The sequence below is a fragment of the Euphorbia lathyris genome, chromosome 3 (assembly GCF_963576675.1).
Source record: "Euphorbia lathyris chromosome 3, ddEupLath1.1, whole genome shotgun sequence".
Taxonomy (NCBI): Eukaryota; Viridiplantae; Streptophyta; class Magnoliopsida; order Malpighiales; family Euphorbiaceae; genus Euphorbia; species Euphorbia lathyris.
In genome coordinates, this window is record NC_088912.1 from 95608554 (window position 1) to 95623200 (window position 14647).

The 14647-nt window shown below is 37.9% G+C and overlaps 1 protein-coding gene across 1 annotated transcript; it reads right to left on the reverse strand.

Annotated features, from left to right (window-relative positions):
• Window positions 1-558: 558 nt before the first annotated feature.
• Window positions 559-1746, reverse strand: LOC136222802 (uncharacterized). Its single transcript, XM_066010517.1, has one exon. It carries the CDS (start codon window positions 1720-1722, stop codon window positions 559-561), a length of 1164 nt encoding a protein of 387 aa, XP_065866589.1. The 5' UTR covers window positions 1723-1746.
• Window positions 1747-14647: the final 12901 nt, after the last annotated feature.

Below are 14647 nucleotides of genomic sequence, written 5' to 3' on the forward strand. Positions count from 1 at the left end.
TTCCCCTGCCAATTTTTTGGCAAGAGGCCGCTCCTAAGACTCAAACCCGTGACCTCTCGGTCACACGACAACAACGTTGCGCCAAGGCTCGCCCTCATGTATAGGAACATTCATTGACAGAAATAGGCAGCAGAGCCATAGGCTGTAAAATGTATAGTATGAACAAAACAGAACATGTAATGCAGATCATACTCACATTCAACACAGAATCTGCTAGCTTAATATGATACTCCCTCTATTCTCAAATAAATGTCGTTTTCGTTTTTCAATACAATTTAGTACTGGTTTTTTGGTCTAAGCATTTAAATTTTGTCTTGATTTATGTGTTTTTTAAGCTTTCAAAGTTTTTTCTCCAACCATTATAGGAGAGAGAATTTTTATTTAGTTAATTCATATAAATTTATTAATTTAAGTGCATATTAATTGTGTTTCTTAATTTGTGTAAAAAACTCTAAAACGACACTTATTTGAGAATGGATGGAGTAGATAAATTTGCAATAATTACATTTGGTAAGTTAAGTTAGTTATTGTCTTCGACCTGATTAAGGCATCTCCATTTCATTCTTCATCTTTTCCGAATTTCCTTGTATCAGAAAGATTTAACTTGTGGTAATACAAATTAATCAAATGGGGAGCTTCCTCATGACATTTCACGTATTTTTCCAAGAACAGCATCTCCGGACATATGAACAGAGTAGTTATGCTTGAATCCAATTTAACCAGACCCTTGGATGACAAAAATTGAATAACTGCACCTCTTGGAATGAGTCTCTTCTTCAAGCTATATCCGAGTAGCAAAGGGCAATTCACAATGACAGAAGACTCTAAACCTAGTTTGTTGACATAAAAATCCATTGCAGCCATTATCTTATCCTCTGAGTATGCCATACACATTGGAAACTTTTTGAAGGCATTAGCAATGTCTTTATCAGACCAACCCCACCTCTTATAAACCTCAACCCGTCCATCCTTCTTTGATTTGCTCACTCCTGTCAGTATCATAATTGCTTCAACAAACTGCAACTTCAAAGGACTGAATCCCATTCCCTTCACTTCTTCCACTATCTTTTCGAATTTGACTCGAATTGCTTCAATGCAGTGCCAATGATTACAAATTAGCCAAAATATATTTGATTCAGGCACTCCATTTTCTCTTAAGGTGTTGATATTAGGTACCAATGCTTCAGGACTAGTACATAAAACCCTAGGATTTCGTTTCATGACTTCAATGGCTTTGTCTTCGGATTGGAACAACCCAATTAAAATATTAAAATTAGGAACCATTTGATTTTCTAAGCTCCTTGTCAAGATCCAGGGGTTGGCAGTGAAGATTTTTACAAGTTCAGGGGTTGAAGCTCCTCTAGAGAGGAAGAACTCAAGTTTGGGGGAAATGGTCTTCTCTGGATCGCAACATAGCATTTTTGGGTACTTTCTAATCATTTCAGAGATTTGGATTTTGGAGAATCCAAACTTTTGGAAGGAGGATAGGACCGAATCAGGCTGCTCCGAGGATTCAAATTGGACAGTTTTAGAAGCTGAAAGAGCAGATTTGGGAGATAGGCCACATGTTTTAGTGAGGTAAGAAAGAGTAAAAGAGTGTCTATTATCAGCATCACTGGAAAAGTATCTGAGTATTAATGGAACCACCATTGATGGGTTATGAGCTATGAGAGAGTACCGATTTCTAGAATGGAGAAGCGCTTTGCAGATAGAATGAAACATTTTATCTGAAACTCGAAATGTGAAATGGACAAAGCTCGCCTTTTTCGAGAGTCGAGAGAAGCAATTCCAATTCCAATTCCAGCAGATGAAGTTCAGAAACTAACGAAGAAGAAAAGAAACCCTATAGAGAGAAGAGAAAGGAAAACTATGTCGTTTTGTGTAGGATCCCCACAACCCTAAAATCTACGTGGTTAATTTTGTGAATTACTATACCTAGCCACAAATTCCTACCTCTAGCCTCGGAAATTGATCGAACTACTTTTTGCCCAAAAATTGAAAAAAACCAAAACCTCTCAAATACCCTATACACTCTTCGATCAAATCCGGACTCGTTTGTGAACCAAATCATGGATCGTGAAAGAGGCCGTAAAGGGAAAGAGAAAATTGTAAGATTTACGGTTTTATTTCGTTGATTTCGGCTTTGTTTTGAGATATGTACCCTAATTCAAAAAATCGCCGGAATCGCAGTCGGGCGTATGAACATCACATCCGACATATGGTTCCGGCGTAAGAGAATCACGCCCGACCAGTGATGCGGGCGTGATAGCCACATGCCCGCACCACTAGTCGGGCGTGATGCTCGAACGCCCGCACCACAGGTCGGGCGTGATGCGCTTACGCCCGCACCACTGGTCGGACATGATGTTCATACGCCCGACTAGTGGTCTGGGCGTGATTTGCATACGCCCAAGGTTTTTTTAAAAAAAAATTTACATTATTTACAATTTTATTAATTTAGTGTAATTTTATAATGTTAGTATAACTTTAGTATAATTTTAGCATAATTTTATAACTTTAGTATAATTTTAGTATAATTACAATTTTATTAATTTAGTATAATTTTATAATTTTATAAATTTAGTATAATTTACATTATTTATAATTTTATTAATTTAGTGTAATTTATAATTTATATGTTACCATTTTTTATTAACTAGATGTAATTTTTTTTGTAGACGGAGCGGCCTACTAGGGGTGGAAAATCCATCTCGTCATCTGCTCGTCGTCTAGATATGGACGACGAGGATGATACACCACGCCATACGAGATTGCGTGGTATTGATATATCCGGTCGTAGGCGGAGAGGGGCTGCGACGGACCAGTTGAGGAGGGGACCGATTGTGGAGCAGCCCGATATTGATGGATCGGAGGGGGCGACAGATTTTGGTGACAGAGAGCCTGATAGCGATATTGTGGAGGACTACCTAGATGTGGCAGCCCAGGCAGTGCGACAGTCTGCAGTTGCACGTGATCGCGAGGTTGAGGATAGCGATGAGCAACCGACCCCGGGCAGACAGCCGACCTAGCGCGTAGGAGGTCGCTTTGCGAGTACAGGTATTTTTTAGTATAATTTTATAATTTTAGTATGATTTAGTATAATTTAGTATAATTTTATAACTTTAGTATAATTTTAGTATTTTAGTATAATTTAGTATAATTTTAGTATTTTAGTATAATTTTATAATTTTAGTATATTTTAGTATAATTTTATAATTTTAGTATATTTTAGTATAATTTTAGTATTTTAGTATAATTTTATAACTTTAGTATAATTTAGTATAATTTTAGTATTTTAGTATAATTTTAGTATAATTTAGTATAATTTTAGTATTTTAGTATAATTTAGTATAATTTTATAACTTTAGTATAATTTTATAATTTAGTATAATTTTATAACTTTAGTATAATTTAGTATAATTTTATAATTTTATAATTTTAGTATAATTTTAGTATTTTAGTATAATTTTATAATTTTAGTATTTTAGTATAATTTTATAATTTTAGTATAATGTAGTATAATTTTAGTATTTTAGTATAATGATGTATGGCAGATTCTTCGGATCCCGATCGACGGTCCGATGGTGTCCGAGTCTCCCACTACTGACGGGCTTCATGTCATGTGCATGATGATGTTTGGGGTGGATCGGGATCAGCTTCTGCTGCCGGGCCGGCATTTATGGGGTGGTGGAGGTGTATTTGTTCAGGCTGTATACAGGCTTGTCATCCAGGGTAGGGATGACGCTACTCGGGCCATAGCATGGATGTGGCTTATGCTTGGATCCACTCTGTTTGTTGACAAGAGTGGAGATAGGATTAGGCCGGCCCATCTTGCTGAGGTTTACGGCGGTGTCAGCGGGGCAGCTGGACTTTCATGGGGGTCTGCTACACTTGCCACGTTGTACCGGCAGCTGGGGATAGCGAGCATAGGAGACTGTTCTGGTATATGCGGATGTTTGACCCTACTGCGGGCATGGATATACGAGTATTTTCCGGTGTTCCGGCCGCATAGAGTAGCTCACTTGATCCCAGCTGACCATGCCCGTGCACTGAGATGGGAGGTCAGGGTACCAGGCAAGACGACCGCCCGACTAGATACCATACGTGGGCAGCTGGATCGTATGACGGCAGCTGTAGGTCCCGCGGCCTCGCCCGGACGAATCGGGGGGTGGACACCATTGACGACAGATGTTGTGATTGGCGCCGAAAGCAACCAATCGCGGAATCAAGCTGCTCGGTAGGGCCGGAGCTCGGAGTATGGAAGAGTCGCCACCCACGAATGGGAAATGAACACCGATCCCTTGCGGGAGACCGGTGAGGGTTCGGGAAATTTGGGTACGAGCCGAGAAGGCTACCTCCTTTCCGGAGAAAGGCTACTAGGCACCCCGACATCGCCCGGTTCTGAACCACCGGCCTCCTACTTAGCATGTTAGGCGCTAACGGACTAATCGCATATTTCTTTAAGTTTAAAATTCATTTGAAACCTTTTCTTTCTCGTTTTGAAAGCCGTTTTGAGCATATTATTGAAAGCCATATTAGTAAAGAATCACCCATTTTACATGAATTAGGATATGTAGAAGAAAGGGGGAGATAGAAGGAAGAATTGATTTATTTGCAAGGTGAATTGTGTCTTAAGCCATACATTCAATCTAAATTAATCTCACTCCCCGAAAAGAAGGTTTATTTACATGGTTCGTACCTTAATCGGCGTTGGAACGATTTAGATATGTTTCAAAACCCCGTTAATTTACATGCTTTTCACTCGAATCGCCGTTGGAACGACTCGAGCGTTTGAAAACGTTGAACAAGAAGTTTTAACCAAAAACGTGATTAAGCATACAAGTCAATTTATTTTTGTACAAAACCGTTTAGTTAGGAAACGATTCAAAACTCTATTATTTACAAGGAAAATGATTTTAATTACAAGGTTCGCTTAATCCGTCGTTGGAACGAATTAAGGTTTCAAAACGTGATATTTTAGGAAGTCGTTTTAAAAATGGTAACGAACCGAAAACCTTTTATTTACATTTGGAACCTCTAGAAATCTTTAATTTAAATAACCAAATTGAACTCTCTTTTTGTGGTTTATTTTCCATTTTTTCACTCAATTAACCTTTACTTGAACATAATTACAACAATTAACAAATTAAACCCAAATTCACCCAACCAAATATATTTGAAATATATACATATAGAAAGTCCAAAATAAGAGTAAATATACATATAAATATTCATTTTGGTTAAAAATAATAGTTATATCTATAGATTAAAAATAAGGAAGCAAAGGAATAACATACAGTATAGTTGTTGATAAGTAAAAATAATAATGAAAATAATGCTTTAATTGAAAACAAGTAAAACAATGAACAAGGTTCATAAAAAAAATAAGAAAATAACTCTTAAATCCCAAAATAACTATTATAATAAATAATATAGAAAAGAACCCTCTCCAAATATACATTAAACATCAAAATACCATCTAATTATCCCCAAAATATTTACTAATACAACTTGAATAACCCAAAACTATATATACATATATACATATGATTTTACAAAAACCAAATTAATATGAATGAAGTTTAAATGGAAAATAGGTAGATGTATGATACATAATAAGTAATTACTAGTTATATAGCTGAAAAAATAATTTTAATAAACATATTGCATAATTATACATATATGTATACAAGAATAAATGTCAAAAAAGATGAGAAATAGGTTGAAAAGGGGATTTTTTAAGTTACAGCAGCTTTACCGACGGACAATCCGTCGCTAAACTGGTTTTAGTGACAGAAAAGACAGAATATCAAAAACAGTCCCCCAACTTTTCAGATTTATTAAAATACTTTAGATCTAATCTATTCTATCATTTTGGTCCCTGAACTACCCAAATCGGGTCATAGTCTATAACGGAGTATCCCAAAACGATGTTTTATTTCCAAAACGTTAATTTAAAAAGTTTTTCTAAATTCTATATTTACAACATTTTAATCCCGAACTCTCCTTAAATCGGGTCACGGTTCGTGTTGGGACTTTAAAACGAGGTTTTTTTATTTAAAACTAAAACGTTTATTTAATACGAGACGGGAATTAAATAAATACGGGAAAATAAATAAATGTGATAAAATAAATAAATAAACAAAACTAAAAATAAAATAAATTAATTAATTAAACGAGTCTAGTCCTCAGATAATACCTCAAGATCGGTATTGACAGTCGAAGTCGGTTGATTCCACGAGTTGTGATTTTCGGTGTTTTTTGTAAAATATTTAACTTTTTGGGAATTTTCAATTTTTAGGAAAAAAAAATATTTTTTTCCAAAAATTTACTCTCTCTAAAAATAATTTTTTTAAAGAGAGAAGCTCCCCAACCCTCCCCTAAAATGCATGGGGATTCGTGCCTTTTACAGGCACGGATCCCCAAGGTTGGGCGACGCCCAACTGCTGGTTGGGCTACACCCAACGCTGCTGGGCGCTCGCCCAGCAATCGTTGGGCGCGCGCCCACCGCTGCTGGGCGCTCGCCCGGCAATCATTGGGCACGCGCCCAACGCTGCTGGGCGCTCGCCAGCGATCGTTGGGCGCACGCCCAACGTCTGTTGGACGACGCCCAACGTTCGTCGGGCGCTCGCCTAATGGGAGTCGGGTGGCCGCCCAACGAGTGTCGGGCGTGCGTCAAACGCCCGCTGGACGAGCGTTTGGCGCGCCGAGCGCCGTGTCTGGTGTTCGTGGGACGCCCATTTGCCATGGGACGCCGTTAGTTGCCTACTCGCCGACGCCCAATCCTTCAGGGTCTTTTCGTGATTTTTATTTTTAAACTAATGGAATCAACCGCTTTAACCGTCTATTATGGGTTTTCGTCACAGGTCCTCCGACTCTGTGTCTACAGCAGCAGAGGTATTTTATAAAATTTTAGAATTAATTTAAGTATTATTTATAGTATATTATTATTTTTTATTGAGTATTATTTTTTTTCAGGTGATGTGGTTGCCTTATGGTCCTGTCCCCGATGATGATCGGCTTCGAGTGTCCTACGCCGGTTGGATACGGTGTAGAGACATCGTCGAGCCGTATATGCCCGATCGAGCGATGCGACAGGTCGGATATACTCAGCATATCCCAACTGAGCGTATTAGACCTGATAAAGCAGTACGACCATGGAGATCTTTATCGTATAAGCTCATGCATTCCACTGTCACAATTGAGAATACCTGGCAGAGATTTCCATCGGCTCGGGGCATTGATCGGAGGAGATGCCGAACAGTTGGATACGATCCCACTGCCTGTGATCCTGCTTATATGGACTGGTATATGCGATATTCGCATCCTCATCTCCTTCATGCACCACAGGCTGGACCGGTACAGCATGCTTGCGCCAACAGCGAATTTGTAAGTTTATTATTATTTAGTATTAGTTTATATGTGTTTATTTTTTAATATTTATTTATTAATTTTTTTTTGCAGTGGGTTAGCTGGTTGTGGCGTGTCACCCAACTAGCGGCTACCCACCGATCTGACGAGGATGCTCCACGCATTAAGAGGGAGATTGATGAGTTTATGGAGGCGTGGCGTCGGACGAGCTAAATTATTTTTGTAGAACTTCATACATTTTAACACTTTTGATATTATATTTACTCTTTTTATGTTTATAAATTTTTATGTTTATTAATTTTTATTTTAATGTTTATGTTTTTAAAATTTATTTGTTAAAGGGTAATACGAGTTAAAATGCCGTAATTTTATTTCTAAACAGATAATTCAAGTTACCATAATTATGAACAATTTTTTTTGTGATTTATTCATGCGGGCGTGAGGTAATCACGCCTCACCCTGTGGTGAGGCGTGAGGCTATCACGCCTCACCGTAGGTGCGGACGTGATAGTCTCACGCCTCACCTTGTGGTGAGGCGTGATTACCTCACGCCCGCGTGCCGGGAGAGGTTTTTTCCTCCAATTTCCCACCTCAAAGCCTCAAAGGGTACTTTCGTCCTTTCACGGGGCTAGAGGTGGGAAATTGGAGCTGGGTTTAACAACACCCTAAATTTTTAGAGAGAAGTACAAATTTTGAAGGATTAAAAATTTATTTCACATATATTCATCACATGTGTATATATACATTGATTAATTAAATAAATCTTGTTATTTTAATTTTAATTTTAATTATTATTATTTTTGCTTATTCAAAAACTTATTACTATCATTTTTGGCTGCATCCAACATGATGAATTATTAAATAATGTTTAATGTATCATGAGAGTGGATTGCTATTTACCGTCCTCGCTCGGACACTTTTGCCCTTGTCATTTTTTAAACTCAAAAACTGAAATTCTCTCAAATTTCTTCGAAATTCAAAAACCCGAACAACATTCATGGGACTTAAACACGATAAATAAAAAAGACTAATGATTCACCAAATAAGTATTTTTATTTGAAAATCGAATCGAAAACACGAGTTCCATCTCCGGATTCGGACACAAAATTCATCCAAAATATGCTAAACGGGTGATTCACATCATTCCGCCTAGGCAGAAACGAATGAACTATCTGTTTCTGCCTTGGCGGAAACGGGGCAGAAACGGGTGATCCACCTGTTTCCGCCATGGTAGAAACAGGTGATCCACCCGTTTCCGCTTAGGCAAAACGGATATCCGTTTCCGCCTAGGCGGAATGTTGTGATCACCCGTTTAGCACATTTTGGATGAATTTTTTTATATATATTGATTGGATCGGTTAGTTTTTGTAGACGAATTTCAATTAGTGTAAATAGGAACGGTAATTATTTGATTTCCTCAACGTTCTTGGGTTCATTTTTCATAAATCCAATTTTTGACTCGGGAGAGAGAGGATATTAAGTTTTTGAATGGAAAAATGAAAAGGACAAAAATGTCCAAAAAGAGGCGGTGATAAATAATTTGGAAGCGGAGAATAACAAAACCCAAAAAATACCTAGGAAAGTTTTGAATTCCAAATATATTTATTCATTTGAAAAAAAAAAGCTTAATGCATATTTCCACTCTTAAACTTGGTACCTTTTGCCTATTGGCACTCTAAACTTTTTAAATAATCTATCGCATACTTATAGTTGACTTTAAAAACCTATCACACACCTATAGTTGGCTTTAAAAACCTATCACATACCTAAAGTTTGCTCGTTTGGACCTCTTGCACACTTTACTAATAAACCATAGTCTGTCTCTCTTCGTTTCCGATATAAGATTCAGTTCATTCCACCCCTAAACCAAGTCCGCGAACCACACATCAAATCGTACATGGAGAGTTTGCTCTAATACCAATTATAACAATTTGACTCAATAACATGTATGTATTGTTCGCTTTGATAAAAAAAAACCAACATCTTGAGTTCACGACTTTAAAACACACCTAGGGAATACATTTTACTAATATTAAATCTTATTATTTGACTTATTTTTATCAAGAGCATGTATAGGGAAATTAGGTTGATAAAAAATCCACATTGTAATTTGTAACTGTGATTTGTGAATCAACATTGCTATTGTTTTAAACTCGGTCAGGAATCAATCTAAGTTTTAAATAGATACCTCTCATTTTAAGAATATATAAAACATAACAGAAAAAAGACATCATGATCTTTATACATCATATAAGAATATATAAATATTTTATCAACCAACGCAGCCATTCTCGGAGATTAATACAAGATTTATGATTGGGCGCTTAACTATCAGCTTGAGCTGTTGTTTAAATTGGTTTCATGACATGGTATCAAAGTGTCTAGAACCAATCGGTCGAGGGTGTGTTGTACACGCTGCAAGCCCAGGGGCATTTGCATGTTAGCACTCTAAGTTTAGAGGATCAAAATGTGACGTATTGGCTAACCAAAATCTCCAAAACATTGACAATTGAATTACCTGATCGTATTGGCTAATAGATACCTCTAATTTTGCAGAGAAATTATCTGATCGAGCCATCAATATCATTGTCAAGGCTTATCTTCCTTTGAAGCACCCATTTTGCGATTCTATGGTTCCTCTTATGGATCCTCAATTCAGCCAGATACAGAAAAGCTATGGCAACTTCGTCTTAGATGGCCAAACCACCTTAGTCGGTTTTCCCATGTGCTGATTAATAACAAAATAAAATCAAAACATCTTCATGTTGTTGTAGTAAAAGCATAATCACCATAACCCACACTTATTGTCACTGAAAGATAAAAGCTATCAACCTAAAATCCTATTGTGCAGAGTGTAACAACTGTGAAGTGCAATGCATCAACTGTTATGCTAAATTCCAGCCTCAACTCAATAACAATAACAATGTTAATTACTTTTTTCAATTCAGCTCAAATACTAATGTCATTCATCTTTTTCTTTCTTGGATTAGTACTACAATTAGACACAGAACCATTTACAGGCACATAGATAGGGGCCTTTACTTCAATAGAAGGGTGAAGCTAGTTCATTGTAAAATGGGAACCACATATTTGGTGGAAGATTTCGGAGAAAAACTTTACCAAAATGTCTGATTTAATCACATTTAGACATTGATGCAGATTGTCCACAATAGAAGATGCCTTTCATAATGGCTATGAACAAAACAGAAGAATCATTCTGCCATTGAACAAATCTCAAAACAAAAAGTTGATGTTGCAGATATTTGCAGTAGTCTCTTCACTGATTGCCTCATGTAATTTCTCATTGTAAAGATCAACTAACTGAGGAGCTTCCTTATGATAAGTCAGTGAGTGAGCAATCGAGATTTCACCGAATCAAAGTGTTTAACACGACAAATCTCCGCCCAATCAAAGTGTTTTTCATGCCTGCAAGTCCCCATTTTGAAGGTGAACATTCTGGTGAAACATGTAGTGCCTTCTGAAACTTAGGCAAATTGAACTAGACAGAAGAGGTTGTGTATGCGTACATATTTCATTGACATCGCATAGCATATTGATTTTGCAAAAGTTATGATCCACTATAAATATAAGCTCAAAATGAAGGAATTTTAGGCATGAGAAACTGTGTACTCATATGAACATTCGTTGACGAAAATAGGATGCAGAGCCATAGACTGTAAAATGAATGAATGGGATGAACAAAACAAAATATGTAATGCAGATCATACTCAAATTTCAACACAACATCTGCTATGTTTATTGGATAGATAAATTTGCAAATACATCTTGATTACTGCATCTCCATGTCATTCTTCATCTTTTCCGGATTCCCTTATATCAGAAAGATTTAACTTACGGTTATACAAAGTAATCAAATGAGGAGCTTCCTCATGACAATTCACATATTTTTCCAAGAACTGCACCTCCGAACACCTGAACAGAGTAGATATGCTTGAATCCAATTTAACCAGACCCTTGGATGACAGAAATTGAATAACTGCGCCTCTTGGAATGAGTCTCTTCTTCAAGCTTAATCCGACTAGCATAGGACAATTCATAATGACTGAAGACTCTAAACCGAGCTTGTTGACATAAAAATCCATTGTGGCCCTTATATTATCCTCTGAGTATGCCATGAACCGTGGAAACTTTTTGAAAGCAATATTGATATCTTTATCAGACCAACCCCACCTCTTATAAACCTCTACCTTTCTATCCCTCTTTGATTTGCTCACTACTGTCAATATCATGATTGCTTCAACAAAATGCAACTTCAAAGGACTGAATCCCATTTCCTTCACTTCTTCCACAATCTTTTTGAATTTGACTGGAATTGTTTCAATGCATTGCCAATGTTTATGAATTAGCCACAATATATTTGATTCAGGCAAAGGAAGTACTTTGGTGGGCCTTGATAAGGAAAGGCATTTCGCGGAAATATATTGACATCATAAAGGACATGTATGAGGGAGTATGCACGAGTGTACGTACTAGTGTTGGGAAGACTGAAGAGTTTCCTATTACGATTGGAGTGCATCAAGGTTCCGCACTAAGCCCATTTCTTTTTGCCATCGTTATGGATGAACTAACAAGTTCACTTCAAGATGGTATACCATGGTGCATGCTGTTTGCAGATGATATCGTGTTGGTTGATGAGACGAAAGGAGTGGAGAGGAAGTTGGAACTATGGAGACAAACTCTAGAATCTAGAGGCTTTAAGTTGAGTCGAAGTAAGACAGAATATTTGGAGTGTAAGTTTAGCGGCCGTAGGAGTAGGGAGGCAGGGACAATCACCCTAGATGGGAGAGTTGTTCAGGCCTCGGATTGCTTCCGGTATTTAGGATCTATTATCCAAACGGATGGAGAAGTAGATGGAGATGTTGCTCATAGGATTAAAGCTGGTTGGTCGAAGTGGAAGAGTGCTACGGGTTTCCTTTGTGATCCCGGCATGCCTAATAGATTGAAGGGAAAATTCTACCGGACGGCAATTAGACCAGCATTGTTATATGGTACGGAGTGTTGGGCAGTGAAACACTGCCACATCCATAAGATGTCGGTGGCGGAGATGCGTATGTTGAGATGGATGTGTGGTCATACAAGAAAGGACCGGGTGCGTAATGAAATAATTAGAACAAAAGTAGGGGTCACATCTATTGAGAATAAAATGAGAGAAAACCGACTAAGGTGGTTTGGCCATGTGAGACTAATAAATTTTGTGTAGTTATGCATCAACGTTTGTGTACTTGTACATATTAGTATATAGAAAAAATTTATATCATTCTCTTAATTTTTTTTCTCTGTTTTTCTTTATTATTTAATATAACATTTGTGTACTTGTCGGGGCTTAATATGTACGATTATAATTAATAATTAATGAATAGTTGAAATTGACAAATTGGAGATCATGAATTCAATAGGTAAAAATTGAAAAGATGTTATTGACATGAGTAATCTTGTACATTGCTGATATAACAGAAAGATTAAAACTATAGAAATAGGACCAATAATAACTGCCAACTAGTTCTTATTTCACTCTATGGATCATGTACGTACTTGTTGAATCAATTTGCAGCTCTTCAAAAAATGAGACTCTTCTTTAAATGCATGCACCACAATTGACCATGACCGAAGAAACGTAACCCAATTTGTTGATGTAAAAATGAATCACTGGCAAGCCAAAAATCATCAACTCGATAACAAAGACCACGACTTTCTGAATTCCACTCAATTAAAATATACCAAATACTTGTGTAAAATGAATACAATGAGACAAATAGGGGTGCACTCGAGCCGAATCGAGACTGAACAGGGTCCGACTCGGCTCGGCTCGGCTCGAGAAGTGCTGAGATCGGGCTCGGCTCGAGCTCAAAGCTCGCCGAGCTTGAAATTTTGAATGTTATAAATTAAATATTAATATATATAGTAATTAAAAAATCAATCGAGCCCACTCACGAGCTTTCGAGCCGAACCTAAGGAAGCTCCGCTTGGCTCATGATTGTCTCGAGCCGATCCCGAACTCGAACCGAGCTCTATCGAGTCGAGCTTTGACCGAACCGAGCTCGGACAGTTTGCGAACCACCCTGGCTCGTTTGCACCCCTAGAGCCGAAGTTAAAAAGTTAAGCAGAAACTATCATAATTCCAAAACTCAATAACATATGACAACTTGAAATGACTACCATGTGACTGAATTCGATGGAACAACATGTAATTGGCAATTTGAAGAACCCATTTCAAGATCCTATCTTATGGATCCTCACTCAGTTCAGCCAGATACGAAAAGCTCCCGCAACTGTCAATGTGCTTATTGACAACCAAATAATGGCATAATGGCAAAACATCTTCATGTCGTTGTTGTAGTAAGAGCATAATCACCATAATCCACACTTGTCACTGAAAGATAAAAACTATCACTCTATCAATCACGTATATGTTGAATCTATTTTCATAAACACAGCAGTCAATAAGTTTTTTTTTTTTTTTTTTTTTAATAAAGAATCAATTTAACTCCGCCTGTGAGGGTCACTTGGTGGCCTTTACAGCCGGTCCCAAGCCCGGACAAAGGAGGAGGGTTGCGGTAGGTTTGTGGCGGCCAGCGTAAAACTTAGCCACATCTTATGACATGAACCATAATATAAATACCGTTGGGGCGTTCCCTACTCAGCGACGCGCTGCACTTCCTAGACCCGGGTGTAGTGATAAATGTGCAAGGGTTGCTAGGTCGTCGCCCCGAAGCGGCGCGCCACCCCAGGACCCGGGGGTGGTGTCAAATATGCAAGGGTTGCGGGTAAATAAGCTAGTCCACGGTAATGGTAGGGGTAGGGGTAAGGGTAGTAGGTTACGCTTTGGGACATGGAACATAGGTTCTTTGACAGGAAGATTAGCTGAAATTGTAGATGTTATGAAGAGGAGGAGAATAAATATATTATGCCTACAAGAAACCAAGTGGGTTGGAGCCAAGGCTAGAGAGATAGCTCCTTGGGGTTATAAGCTTTGGTACTCAGGAAAGGATAAGGGTAGAAATGGAGTAGGTATTCTTATTGATAGGGAGTATATTGATGAGGTAGTAGCGGTGTCTAGGAAGAGCGATAGAATTATGAGTGTCAAGCTAGTGATAGGGGATGAGGTTGTGAATGTCATTAGTGCATATGCGCCACAAATAGGATTAGATGTGTCTATAAGACAAGCTTTTTGGGATGACTTAGAGGAAGTGGTGCAACAGGTTCCTAGGGATGAAAAAATGGTACTAGGGGGTGATCTCAATGGACACGTGGGTTC